Raw genomic sequence first — 15611 nt, 5'->3', positions numbered from 1 at the left:
TTGGATAAGTATAATGAATTATTTACTCAAAAGCAATTTTTGTCAAATAAGAATAGGTTCCATCGACAAGTATTCGTTTAACTCTTTCAACACTGTCAGATATCATATCGAAAACTTTATTTCTAGGCATATCCTATATCCTAACACTCCTAAATTTCTCACAAATGCACAAGCATCTACATTTAGTTATAAGTAAACAGCCTACAACAAACCTACATTACCAGACGTCTTATCAATTACCGTTTTATCCTTTGCGAAGATTAACCGGACACTAACTCCGTTCGAATTAAAATTCCCATAGACAGACTTCTATTCTGCTCCAAAATACAGCTTTACCTACAAAGCTGCGCTATAAAACCTCCTAGAAAATAATTTCTATATCACGCGACTCCTCAAGCGTGCCACAGGGAGCTTTTCATTTGCGTCAAATAAAAATACCGATCTCCATGGACCATCCATAGTGTCCGTCGGATGGCACAGGTCATTAGTTCATTGCCTTGCAAATTGATTCGCTCTGTGGCGCGAGAGCCAGAATTCCATTTCTTCGTCATCGCTGAAGCTGTTTCGCAGCGTGAGCGAAGGGATGAGAGCTGGCGTGAGTCGCGGAAAAACGAACTTATTGTGCGAAATTATTGCAGTACCACCGGAGCAGCTTAGCATATTGGACGAGAGCGGAAGGTCTCATATTCCTTATTACGTGCTCGGCCCGTACAGCGAGGGTGCCTCTCTGAATATTACCTGCGTCGCTGCTGGTGGTAAGTACAGTGCACAGAGCTGAAAAGATGATTAGCGAAAAGATGTAGCTGCAAGCGAAGTACCACTCTTTATCGGTCTTATTCGTATATGCGACACTTTCAAATATGAGTGCCTATCTTTACGATTGTGTTACCTCGCAAATCGACGAGAAATAATGAGAAATATCAGAAATAACCGATCAGCATTCCTTCGCCTGATCACTTTTTCAGCTCGCTATTATACTTGCGCTTCACTTTGCCGTTTTTGTGCCTATGCTTCTCTCTTCATCGGTTGTCGTCATTTTACAAGATGATCCACGTAATTTTACATCATAATTTCCTTTATCTGTGTAGTTAAGCCTCCATTAGGCACATCCAGTGATTTAGGTGAGTGATTTAGTAACCTAGCGTGCGTGACAAAATCTAGTCGAGTAACTTAGTAAAACAATTTAATCGAGCAGATTCATTTTAAGATGCAACAATAGGGATGTGCAAGCGTCCTTGATACAATAAATAACGACCGATGACCTATGTCTAGTTGTAATAGTACTCTATACATCGATTAAATTTCTATTTAACTCTCATCCATACCTTTATTTATAACTACCCCTATTTACTTTTATTGCAGTAATCTTTACTTTGAATAACAAAACTCGCAAATTTTTACATCGTATTAATTTGTTGCTAAAGAACAAATTGAATTAATTACGAGGTAATCGGTATAATTTCTATTTTCAGAATAATACTATAGTTATATGTTTTGTCTTCTCTGTTTCCATGATAAATCACAAAGATACTCTTTCGTCTTTACCGTTAATTCCGTAATTCTTGCACAAAAATCACTCCATTAAAAATACATTAAAATACTATTTTCCAATAAACTTCTATGAACACATAAATATAAATGTAATTTTAATCGTATAGCAGTAAGAAATGAGAAATCGCAGATACTTTGGCGTCCGATTTTTATCTCCATCGCACTTTTATGCGCTGTTTCATTCGTTTTTACCATCCTACATCACGCATTCTTTATATTCCGACTCTTGCCTCGTACAATTTGATTTTTGAACACGAGAAATTCAACACGATGAAATAGACAGCCTGGTCTTTCCGAGTTAAGATTTCGACAGGTGCTGCGGGACTTCAGTATACAAAGAACCTGCATTGTAATCTTTTATTTAAAAAATTTCTTACTAAAAGTACAATTATGTCGGTTTTTAAACCTTGTTCTGGTTGACCATATTTTTTTCTAAAACAATGATTATAATTATATCTTTAGAAAATAAAAAACATACCGATTACTATATAATTCAATTTTTTTTTAAAGCGAATGTAACTGAAATGTTTTAAGCAATGAATTTTTTTCTAATAAAATCCTTATAAAACTTTCCATTAAAAAATTGTTTAAAATATGCCTGATAAAGTTGGGGATTTAATTTTTTAATTTAGGGAAACATAGCTTCATGTGTCCAACAATTGCAAAAACCAAATGTTTATCAGAATTTTTCAAACATTTTTCCAACACTTAAACGTGCCTTTTTTAAGTTAAGAGAATTAATTTTTTCAAAAAGATCTACGTTTTTCAGAATTGCGAGAAGAAATTTATCAGAAATTTATTTTATCGGCGTATTTGGCAATCCTGTCGTTAGAGATGAGGAAACGTCGACATGTTTCGGCAGATCCTTCGGATACCAATTTCTATTCGCATCAATATTTTTGATCACATTCCATTTTGCATTTGCACGCAATACGATCGACGCTTAATCTCAATGTAACACGACCGACACGCGATCCTCGCGCGTGAAACTTTCCATCAGCGAAACAGCCGGAAGTTGATCGCTTCGGGGAAGAGAAGCATGATTAAAATGAAAATTTAATAGTGCCGGATACCGGCGAAGGAGATGAAGCACACAGCTGTACATCGTATTAGGTTCGTTACTTGTTACCCGAATATGTATATTCCTGCTTACATACTGGGTGATACATTTGACTTGTCTATTTGTACATTTTCAGTTATTTCTAAATTATTCGTTGATGCTATAAAGTTACAAATTTACGTAATTTTTAGAAGAATACACTGTAATTATTATTTTTCTGCGTTTTTATCGTTTATGTATTACATTAGTGCTGGAAATTCAATAGGACATTTTTTAATGGAACGTGAGGACATGAACGTTATATATATTGTATTAATGGAATTTTAAATAGATTCCACTGTGAAGATTATATACTATATTTAATTTATTAGATTTATGTTATATTTCTTATACTAACTTTGATAAAAAGATCGTATATTATATCTCATTCATTTACATTATTTATTTACACTGCATTTCTTAAAATGATGTAGTATTATTAATAGAAATTAATGAAATTTTATATATATTCTAATAAAAGGATTAGTAGTCATCGGTAAGCTTAAAGATAAAAGAAGTAAAAGGAGGTAGAGTAAAAGAAGTAAGCTACAGTCTGTCTGAAAGATATTTATCGAGATATTCATCATGAAAATCATATTATATTTTAGAAGTTTTACTTGTTAAATCATTTATCCGAAATGCACATTTTTTCAGTTTATTTTAATAAAGTAAGTTAATGAGGAAACGATACATATAATCTATATTTATCTAGAAGATGTCTCTTAGTAAATATAGTAACCTGTTCAAGAAGCATTAATTGGAAGCATTAATTTTATTTAGTCGAACTGTACTAATAATTCCTCCAAATTATAAATTTCATCACTTTCATGTTATCAGGATCACCCTGTATACGTGCGCGCGAGCCTGCACGTTTATCTTGTCGCGTCTTTTCCATCTGCGCATCTAACTTCTCCAAGCATACATACCCTTGTAGCATAAAGATCTATAAACAGACGCGAAAGGGGAAGAAGAAAGCCGTGGTACATTGAGAAAAGTAAAGGTTATAAGATAGTACTCTGGCGAACACAGAAGAAAACGTTTACACCAGAAACTGAGAAATGTAGTGAAAGAAAAAACATAGGCACTACAGATGAAACGATTTATTAACCCGTTGTATTACGAGGTTTTTTTAATGGTCGTGTTTGATGAAATGTGTTGTTTAACCGCGCATAAATAGTTTTCTTAAACGTACCAGATCATTTTAAAATAATCGTTTAAAATTATTAGATAATCGTTCTGTGAGTGACGCCAGAGATTTTTATGATGTTACGTTGAAACCATTTGAGAAATTTGGCAGTATGAATTCTAAGTGTGTATCCTTGATTTAAAAATTTTAATTATCTTAATTTTCAAAAATTTAGTACCGAGAATGGTTGAATTAATTCTTGAATGTTTTAATTATTTTAATCGAGCAATATTTATGCTGAGAATAAATAACAAAATTAAAAGTTTTTCCATTTTATTAAATAGTTTAACTGTAATATATAATTTCGTTTGAAAAAGAAAAAACGTTTCTAAAATGGATTTGTATATTCGAGAAATAGAGTTATCCATTTTTATGCAATTATGTTAAAAATCTGAAATTTTAAGAACGGTTAGAATGTCGTAAAGATTGAAAATAAATTTTTAACTCTTCGCATGCAAGAAATGTATCGATTTTTGCTATATGTTAAATATCATCTGTATCAGCCTCTTGTTATATTCATGCACAATTTGCATTATACGAAGAAGTAGGGTAGGAAATAGCGAAACAGACAGGAATTCAGTCTAACTATCTCTAACTACTTCAAGTTGTCTGACTATATATGCAATGGTATTACTCAAAGGCATTCTACTTCGGTGGGAGCATTAGGCTCTAAACATGGAAACTATTTCATTGGGCTTCTAACCACCTTTTGTGGTGAAATTAATTTTTATTTCGTTTTTCCAAGTTCAGATTTTTTTTCTTTATCATTGTATTTCAAAATCTAATTTCATATACTACTGTAATATAAATTTATATTTCGATTCGTTATTTCGTCATTGTATTTCCTTCGAATGACTTTGTTTCATCAAATATTATATAATAGATTTATTCGTAAGTAGGAAATTAGATATCTGCGCGGTGTAAGTAATATAGGATAACGTCGCGTATGTACTATAAGGTCGGCTTGATCAGTTTTGTTGCAATAACTAGATCACATTTCTATTAATCTCAAACGTAAACATTACGAAATTTCCTATTTTTCAACTCATTTTCGAGATGCCTAACGCAATTTAAAGTTCTTAATAAGAAAAACGTTATTTGGGTTATATCCTCGTTATTTTACCATCATTCAAACATCTTGGTCTTTTGAAAAAATTTCAAACGTAAACATTACGAAATTTCCTATGATGATAATGATGTGTCAAATTTATAAGCGATTTGAGGAGGATTTAGATATTTTCAATGACATTCAAGTCGCTTGAATTAGCTGATTATGAGAATACGCGATATTCCTCAATGAAAGGAACTCTAATGGATTTGGCTGTACGACATCCTTTACTATCAAATTAATTGTTATGTACACGAGAGTTTACATATTGAAACTATAACTGTGTAATCATGGCATCATGTGTAAAATAGTCTGTAAATGTATAAATAATCTAGGTATCCACATGCAACTTGTTATTTGTATAATAATATAGTTAAATATCAGAAATCAGTTGAAATATCAGAAAAGCAAAATTTTTATACGTAGTCATATTTCAATGACCACAGACGGTATAAAAGAGGAAATCATTTTTACCATTTTCCATATACGATTCTAGAAAACAATAAAGAGCTTTCTCGTATTAACCCATTTGAGACCTGTAGACAATACCCTGAACCATGTAATATCTCTCCTCAATAAAGAATTCTCCAAAAATTTGGCGTCTGAGACATCTATACTTTACATTATCAGATAATTCTCGAATTGCTACCAAAAGAATCATTCTATTTAAAGTAATAAATTGTAAAATAACGTGCTAAACATAATAATAATGACAATGGTCCGGATTGCAAATTTATCAAGATATATGTAATACAATTTGCAACTGCAGTACCATTCGGCCACTGGAGACAATCTTGTCAATCTCAAATGTGTTAATAAACTCGGAAAATATTATTCAGTGGTTATTTATCAAGGTGTGAATTTATTACGTCGCCTTCGTAGACAAGAGAGGGCCATATCAGAATATCAATTACTTTCATCAATCACTCTAAACAACCCCAATCGTTGTTTAACATCAAAACACACGTCATATCGGCAGTTTCCTTGAGATATGTCATCCCTGTGCGTCAAAAGACGTGCTTTACACTAGATCGTATACTTACCCATACGATATTCACGCTTTCACACGTCGGCGGCGTTTAAACGCGCCGCAAACTGCATCTCGTGGTTTGCCTCGCGTTTATTATTTGCGAGAGGGTATTTATTTATAGGAAATTGTAAACAGAGTGCTTGTCGGTACATAATCCAAAGTGTCTAATGCTGTTTCACCAACGTAACATTATTGCACATCGCGTGCTGCAAAATATTTTGCCGACTTCCATTTTCCACCATAAAATTACCGTTTATCGTCCTGCTTCCGTAACTGTGCATTCTATCCAATCGTTTGTTTGTCGTTTTCGCAGAAAATGACTGTGAAAATTTCTCCACTACCACTTTTGCTCTAATTTTGTTCGCTATTATTACTCTATGAGGCTATTATATAATAGTGTGCCTCGATTGGCGATGAATTTGGAAAAAAATTTTGAGGAGAAGGTGAAAGAACATCGTGCAGAAATGGAATTAGAAAATAATAATAATCGCAATAATAATAATCAATAATATCGTGAGAAATTATTTATTTCTCGAACAGATATATAAATATATGCGTATGTAGAAAATTATTTATTCACCTTATCAGTGCATCAACTACTTCGCTGCTTCACGTGTGCTTCTCTTGAAAGCAAATATGATTACTATATAATAAATCTTTCGCGACGCTGTATGTATACTGTGTTACAAAAAGATAATCGCTCCTACAGTATCAACTAATGATATTAATAAATTAACAAGTTACAGTTTATAGATTATAGATTTCTTTCTTATAATTTTACAATTTTACATTGAATGAGATAATAGAATAATTTGTTATATGAAAACTTCAATTGCGTGTATGTAAAATTTAATTAAATTTATTATACCAAATTTATATTACAATATCTATTAGTACTAATAAGTTCATTAACAATACCGTTCCAATTATGCAAGAGTGTTTGCATAACGAAATATTCTGTAGAATCAAAAATATTCAAACCCAGTAATGACATAGCCAAAATATTAAATTTCATTTACAAACATCCAAAAAAGACTCATCTAAAAACAAGTGAAACATTCAACGTCGATGATGAAAATACTAATTGTACAGCGTTGAGCGCGCTCCCACGATGTATCGTAAAAAATGTTAGATACGATTTTGCAACCAATACCCACCGACCAATCGCACAAATTGCAAAGGATTAAATGTATTATGAGATGAAAATTGGACGGGATGTTTCATCGGGACGTTATTGAACCGTTCGCCGCTCATAGTTTGCGCAAACATGTTCGCTATCTGGAAATACGTCGATACGCTGTTCGATATCATTTTTCGCGCGTCTTTTAATCATCTCTGTGGCCGTATCCACCTGCCTTTTCCAACTCTCCCTGTTCTATTATCTCTTGATTGAGCCAACATATATAAACAAACGGCAAGCAACAACAGCAAAAGATTAAAACGGAAGCAAAATACACAGAAGCATGGTGAGAGATCCGGTGCTGTGGTCTCGATACGGAAAAGTATCGGACGCAGATTTGAAATTCCTATTTCCAGCGGGGTCGTTGATATCTGCGTCAGTCTCCTTCTGTATCAACAGGGGAAAAAGAGAAGAGAGAAAGAGAGAGAAAAAGAGAAAGAGAGAGAGGGAGAGAGGGAAAACAGCGCAAATACGGGTAGCGCGTACGATATATTTTTTCTACCTGTTACGAGTAAAAACAGGAAATGAATCATTGATTTTTCAAAAGCTTGTTGCAGGGAGTGAAATGCATGCTTTGAATACTTGGTGACTAACTATGAAGAAATTTTAATCTGTTAACTAAATTGCCTCTCAATTGGAATTAAAAACTCATAAGTGTTAGTAGTAGTGTAAGTAGTTCTCTTTCTTTTACAAAAAAATTTTAATACGGACTGTAATGAATAGACTGTGGATCTTTATGCAAATTCACATTTTTGTGAATATAGTTAAAAAAGTAATATTGCTCGGTTATTTTATATATTTTTTCATATCATCGCATTTTCTGTAATTTTGCACTTTCAAATTTTCTATAAATGCATAAAAATCCTCAGTCTAGTGATGACTTAGATTGACATAAATGTGAGTATAGACAGCCTGACATAATTTAGCTCATGTCGGTAAATCTGTATTATACATGTCGAAAGTGATTTCCGAGTCTCTTTAATCTTTCGCATTCTTCTATGGCGTCCAGTAATTTGGTGGCCAGGATGTCAAGCTGATCCTTCTGCAGTTGTTGATGTAACCTGCTGTATCTGGCGGTTTTTTCTCTTACAGCAAGTACACCGGTTTCTTTATTTATTTATTTCTTCGGATTGTACCAATCTGCCTTCGGAATGGCTCTTGACTTTTTGTTGTGCCATCTTTCTATTGATTTTATATTGGAGTTCGATGCTGTGCTCCATAATTGGCAGGCGTACGTCCATATCGGTTTGAGAATATCAGTTTTATATATCAACAGCTTGTTGTAAATTGTTAGCTGTGATTTTTTTGCCAATCAGCTACCGAAGTTTTCTATGTCTTTCGCTTAATTGTCCCATTTTTTCTTTTCTTTTTTTTTTTGCGATGCATGTTCCATAAAAGCTTTTTGTCTAAGTGTACTCTGAGATATTCCTTATTTCCTGTTATAGTAGTAGGTCGTTATTTAATTTTAAAAAGATTTGAGAAAATTTATAACAGGAAACGCGATAGAATAAACATTTTCATTCACCCGAACGTAACTACGATCAATCACCTTAACGCTATTGGTCGAGCAGGAAATAAAGAAAATATCCTTAAACATTCTTTACCGACTCTTCTTCCAAACGAAAAATTCCTGCAATATCTGAGAAATAACAACGCATTCCTAAAAATTCTTTGCCGAACTACGTTCCACGGTCCACGAATTTCGCTTATTATTCTCTATATAATCTATATAACCATATACCTCTAAATAACTGTGGTCGCTGGAACATGCACGTATCAGCAAACTGATTCGATTAGAAGCATAGTTGCGAACGAAACGTAACAGAACGTCAGTTCCAAGATAAAAGGAAAAAGAGAACGAATACTAACAAAGAGAGGATGAAAGAAGGAGGTAAAAAATGGAGAATGTATGGAATTTTTATTGAATCCTTTTTTTACGCGTTCGATGAAAGATACGAGTAAAGCGAGGCACGAAGCGTGGCAAACGAAAGCACCGTTTTCGGACGTCGTTCATTCTGTTTCGTTCCGAACAGGTCGGCCACAACCACGTGTGACGTGGTGGCAAGAAAATGCTCTCCTCGACGACACTTACGAAACCGTCGGCACTAAGAGGGTACGGAACGTGCTGCGATTAGAAAAGCTGGGTCGCGAACACCTCGGCGCGATTTTGACCTGCCAGGCGTCCAACAACAACATGGTCACTCCTATTTCCAGCTCTGTCACGCTCAATATGAATCGTAAGTAATTTTGATACATCATTAAAAGTCATGATGCTGATTAGAGTATAGAATAGTAAAAGATAAAAAGATTTATCAGAAGCGTGCAAATATTCTTCATTCTGAAATACGGGGATTCTCCAGAAAGTATTACGCGTTTACGTATAGAAACCATATAGAACGATGGAGCGCACTTTAGATCACCTAGCTTCATTCATGTATTAACATAAGTCATATTTAGTATGAAGTAGTTTTATTTGCGTAGCCCGTACCGAGCACGAAGTAAGCCTGTACTTGGCAACCTCCTCGGGTTATCTTGTCAGCATTTGACCATAAAACACAACACTATCCCCACGAGTCCAACAACCCGACAGCCGAGAGCGGGGGCCTCAAACCCCCGCGACTGATCTCGGCCCCCGTAATACCAATCTAGATCATTAGCGGAACTGTCGTAACTAACACTACGGCCTTCTCACTATCACTTGAGACCCGTGTAAGCTCCGTCACTGGTAATACTGGTAGGAACTCACGTAAGCGAAACTCGATAAAGGCCGAGACCTTGGTCCTGGGACGTTCCCCGACGGTCCCTCCGTTGTAGCTCGGGTCCGTGGGTTCGGCGTACCCAAATGACACACGTAAGCGGGATACAGCCGAGATACAGTATGTGGTCAGTATTCCGGCGGTCCTCTCTGCGAGAGCATAAGTCACACTAAATTTTGCGTTCAAATATTTAATATCGCACGTTTAAAATGACAATATGTCTAAGTGCGAGAATTCAATAGGGACAGAGAAACTGTACGTGATCGTAAGGATTCGTGCTTTTATTACAGAAGAGCTCAAGAACGTCTGCGACTTCATTGCAAATGATACACTATTCGAACGAGACAGATTACCATTTTTTTTTGCAAAACTTAAAAATCTTTTGGCTCGATAACGTTTCACAAGAAACAATCATTTAAAGGACTGTGTAAAACGATAAGTGTTCAAATAGGGCTATTGGTTGTACTGAAAAATAACATAGTATATATACTAAAGTTACAAATACAGAAAATTTCTTAAAATGCATTTGTATTATTGTTATTTCAAGACAGTGTTACTTTCTCGACGACCCTCGTATATGTAAAATATATAAAATACATGTTCATCATTAGATCTTAATACTGATTGAAGTACAGAATAAAAAATAAAAGGATATGCCAGTGCTATGATTCCTGATATAAAGTCAAAAATAATTCTAATATGTACCCATTAGGGTAGATTGAAAAAATCAAAATTATGTAACTATTTTCTAGTAGTAAAGAAAAACTTGACTCTACTCTTCTAGATTAAGTATGCAAAATTTGGTTTCTGTCAAATGAATTTTTTAGAAGGAACACTTGAAAATTTGTCGTATCTAGTTTCCTAATTACGTGACATTTCAATTCCACTTATTTCCCCGCCATTTCACTTCTAAAACTTGATACAACGATACAAAGAAACAAGATTGGACATGATACAACAAAATACAACAATCTACGCCAAGAGTAAATAATTCACCTCTATGAATGTATACAATAACACGCGCCATTCATAGTGCCAGAACAAATAAAAGCAGGAACCGTAAACCTGAAAACACACATTTCCATCCACCACCCACACAAAATCCAATCTCCTAAAAAGAAAGCAAAACACTGCAAAAAGAACATCCACTACACTTATTACTCCGCCACAGCAAACAGAATTTCGAGCGAAAGTCAATTTCGTCATCGAATCAACTTCTGATAGAGGAAAAAAAAGTAGAATAGTGTTTAAACTGCTCTTAATGAAACCGAGATTCGATCCTGCTTCTCCATCAGAAGACAAATGTTAAACAAATAATTGAACAACGGAGGCTGCTAAAACCGTGTTCCATATTGGAAACTTTCGCAAAATAGTTTCCATTAACCATGGAACCATTCGAAATGATTACTCAAACACTCGACAGGTTCCATAAACGCAGCGGAATCTTGCCTGCAACTGATAGTTCTTTCGAGCAAAGAGGGCTAATGGATGGTACGCGTGTTTCAGTGAAACCATTGTGGGTCCGCATGCAAGGAGAGAATCGTCCATTTAGCGCAGGCACTACGTACGAGATCGGCTGTGAGATAGTTGGAGCGAGACCAAATCCGAAGATCACGTGGTCGAAAGGAAGTTTGATGCTGAGGAACGCCAGACAGACGGTAAAATTAACATTTTCAAGGTGTAATAAAATGTAGAAAATAATTATAGTGAAAAGGGAGAGAAAGAAAGAAAGATAAATAGAGAGAGAGCACGAGTATGTAAATATTAAATTCATTATTGTATCATCATCTAACGATACTAATCTCGTCAATGGCTACAAAACATCATAGTTGTACTTCAAAAATAATTAAACACTTGTAGGAAATTTTTATAAATACATTATGTATATTATACGAAATATTTTAGAAAATTACTATAATGGAACGCAACATCTACCAACATGTATCAACATATAACATGTATCATGATTATATTGGAAAAGTTTGAAATAAATCTGAAAATTTGTATAGAAGCTGCAACGTACTTAGTGCATGTATATATTTCACAGAAACAGAGACGACGAAAGATTTGAAGCAATCAATTGTTCATTACATTAATAAACCTTAATATTCTTTGACATTTATTATATGCTTAAGACGACTATCATGCCATATACTAATTTTTTTCTAAATATGTGTGCGCAGTAAATATTTTATGATTTCTATCTACATTTTCACATTGTTTCAAATTTTATCAATACAATCATGACAGTCGTATTTCATTACGGTACTAGTGAAATTTCAAAGTGTTTTACATAACATATTACATTACATAACAATATATAAATACAAATTTCCTACGGTAGCTGTTCGAATACTTTCACGAGTCATTGTAAATATACAATGCCACCCAAAACCTAACAAACACTACTTTCGCTATCTTCGAATCATCCGACCCGAGCAATATTTCTCTCTTATAAAAATTCCCATTATACCATCACCTAAAACGTTAAACACAAAAGGAGATCCACGAAGACGTCCGATGCAACAGATTCAGGCTTCCAGATTCGAGGCCGAAGGATTTAATTACACTATGAAAAAAACATGCTCTCGTGTTCAAGAAGCTCGTCATAATTTCTGTGTGTGTGTGTGTGTGTGTGTAAGTCTGTTCCGTAACTAATATTTTGCAAGCGGCCGCGCAATTTCACCGCGAAAAGCAATCGTGCTAAGTCTCTAGCCTTTGTTCTCTTTTTCACACACACACACACACTTTCTCTCTCTCATTCTTTTTTGCACTTTCGTTCCCTGGGGGTTCGACTTCCGGCGGCCGTCAGCTTCAACTTCCCTAAATCAGCTTCGCGGCCAGCGTTTGTTTTTTCTAGCGTGGATATAGCTCAACGATCAGGCCGACCAGTTCGGTAAACTGTTTTAAATTCATGAAAGCCATCCCACAGATGAGCCCCGACTCCAACGTCACCACCAGCATTCTCACGTTCGTACCGACTATCGAGGACGCTGGCAAGTTCCTCTCCTGCCACGGCAGCGTGCCGGATATCCCGGATTCCGAGATGGAGGACGGATGGAAGCTCGATATACACCGTGAGTGTGTTTTCATTGAAATTTCATAGTGACGATCTACGGGGAGTGGAGGTAAACGTCTCTCGGCGATATTTTCTTCCACGACAGGTGGTGGTCACACACCTACCATGAAAAATAGAGAACAAGTAACAAGACAGTTTCGATCAGCTGATTTTCAGAGATAGGTGTTGTGTGTGTTTTTTGGGCTTTGAATGGAATATTTTCTGTTTGGTTGCGGCGAAAATAGAATTTTTAGAGTAGAAAGGGATCTGTCGTGCTGCGTCAATCACTATCGCGCCAAATAATAATTCTCTTTAACCCCCCTTGCATTAACTATTATGCTTCTTGTATTTGCAAAATTCCAACATATAAAGTCAACTAATATTTACTAAATTAAATTGTATAAAGACGTAAGAAGAATTAATCTTATAAAAACAGATAGACTGTATATTTTTTCGATTCAAATCAAAATATTCGTCTTCATATTTATTAAATTGCCTACTTGATACTATAAACATAACTAAACAAATTAAACTTTTTTAAATTATATTCCTAGCTCATCAATTACATCGATAACTAAGAAAATCAACATTTTTAATTATGTCCAGAAAAATATAATTTTGCGTAAATATTCACAGTCCATCAATGAAACATAAAATACTAAAATACTTTCAGGACACCTAATTATAAGCCTGATCCTAATTTCCCTAATCTCAATTCAACGCTCCAAAAATAGCAAAACAGAATCAAAGGAAAGCAAGCGTTGATTACGTAAAATTGTAGAACGGGAGAGAAGAGACGGGAAAATTTGTCAACAGTGTCGAGGACAGATCTAGAAATCTGTCTGATTGGTTTTCCGACGGGGAAAAATTTGGAAATGCTTCAATCGGGTTTTCGCAATGTCTAGTCTACGAGGAAACACGGCCATATAGCTGTCCAATAAAAATGAAATATGGTTGATGAGCGATTTATTGCGTCGCGTCGTGGAACGTAATTTAATTCTCCTAATCGATAGAGCAACGCATTGACGACCGATTGTTTCGAGTGGTGAAAACAGCTTCTCTGAAGTTTGTCTCGTCGACAACAAACCAGGAACTCTAATGCGAAACGCGTGTCGTCATGGCCATCTATTCTTCCAGTCAACTTTCCATGGTACGTAGTTTACTTGGATTAATTAAAAATTTTAATTAATTCTTTCGAGGCTTCGCAGACTGCGCCAACTGAAACGTTCAAGCCAGAGAACGATGATAACGTTGCTGCAGTATGCAGGAACGGTAACACGATAGTAAAACGTGAGAGCTTTTGAAAATTATTAACCTTAGAATGTACAGTATGATATATAATATTTCGTAGTCGGGAAATGAAAGAAATGTAATCCGTTATTGTATAGGTAAAATAATAGAATGAAATATAATAATTGTGAGGAAACTGAATAATATACGTAATATCAAATTTCGGTGATAATGTTTATAAGTCATGTCAAATGTCAAAGATTGAGATTAAAAGTTTCGATAATGCAAATTGAAAATATCGAACATTCTTAACCCCTTAACCTACAACTACGGGCATGGCCCGTAGTGCGATGATCGGGCCAAACGTAAATATTACGGGCATAGCCCGTAGTACGATGATCGGGCCAAATATAATATATATTATAATATATAATAGCTTGTTTACGTTTTGGGCCCAAAATTCTTGAACGTAAATCATACGTTAAGGGGTTAAAATTTGTAATCTGTGATTCAATGTTTTTTACATAATCGCTTTTAATACTCGAAGCAGATATTTCACGAATAAAGAAGTTACAACAGTAACAATAACAATAAAAGATAGTAAGCGGAATATCTGTCTTTCGAGAAAATTGAGATTACAACTTTCAATCATTCGAATTGAAAATTTCACCCATTTTTGAAATTTTTAATCTCTAATTAAACAGTTTTTATTAGTGATCGCTTTTAACATACACGAAGTAGAACAAAGAAATCAACAATGATAATAAAAGGAATATCTAGAAAACAGAATATCTGTAGTATTTTCCAACGTTCTTCTCACCATTTTTATTGACAATGCACGAGTTCTATTGTTTTGCTATCCATCCTATTACCACGGTAAAGAGTGCTTCGAATCTCAAGCAGTTAGATTGCCACGATCGATGCATTCTCTCGCATTCGAGTCTTCCGTTTTTAGACATTTCTTTCGCACATGCAGCCTTGTTCTGCATTGAGTAGTCATCCTTCTGTAAATTTCCGCTCCACTAACACCCACACCACTTAAGAACCTGATGACAGCACACGATTCCCCCGATGTGCAATCTTACAGTGGAACAAGTTTCTTGGCAACCAACCAGAACACATTATAAACAAAACATAAACGCTCAGACCAGAAGCATATCGATGCCAAATATTTAAAAGAATATTTTCAATGTACTATTCGGACCATTTATTTCGATTCCTTCTCGTTTCTTTTCTATTTTAATCCACGAATAGTCTAGAAAGTCTACAGAATAGTCTACAGAAAGAACAATTTGATATTTCTCTGGGGCAGGTAAATATTAATATCTGCCGATTCAGAAAATTTTTAATTAATAAAAGCAAACTACCGAAGCGTCCTGTTTTGCGACCAAGTTTTCAGGACAGAAAAAAAAG

General features: G+C 34.9%; 1 protein-coding gene across 7 annotated transcripts in view; it reads left to right on the top strand.

Annotated features, from left to right (window-relative positions):
* Nucleotides 1–15611, top strand: part of LOC126872192 (hemicentin-2-like) — a 548719-nt gene that overhangs the window by 453344 nt on the left and 79764 nt on the right. For all 7 annotated transcript variants that reach the window (XM_050631835.1, XM_050631841.1, XM_050631836.1 and 4 more), the window contains 4 exons: nt 639–755; nt 9188–9391; nt 11417–11568; nt 12843–12987. In XM_050631835.1, coding sequence (XP_050487792.1) covers nt 639–755; nt 9188–9391; nt 11417–11568; nt 12843–12987 — 618 coding nt within the window. The remainder of the gene's footprint in view (nt 1–638; nt 756–9187; nt 9392–11416; nt 11569–12842; nt 12988–15611) is intronic.

The sequence above is a fragment of the Bombus huntii genome, chromosome 12 (assembly GCF_024542735.1).
Source record: "Bombus huntii isolate Logan2020A chromosome 12, iyBomHunt1.1, whole genome shotgun sequence".
Lineage (NCBI taxonomy): Eukaryota > Metazoa > Arthropoda > Insecta > Hymenoptera > Apidae > Bombus > Bombus huntii.
The sequence above is the reverse complement of the archived record's forward strand: the minus strand, read 5'-3'. Positions and strand labels throughout refer to the sequence as shown.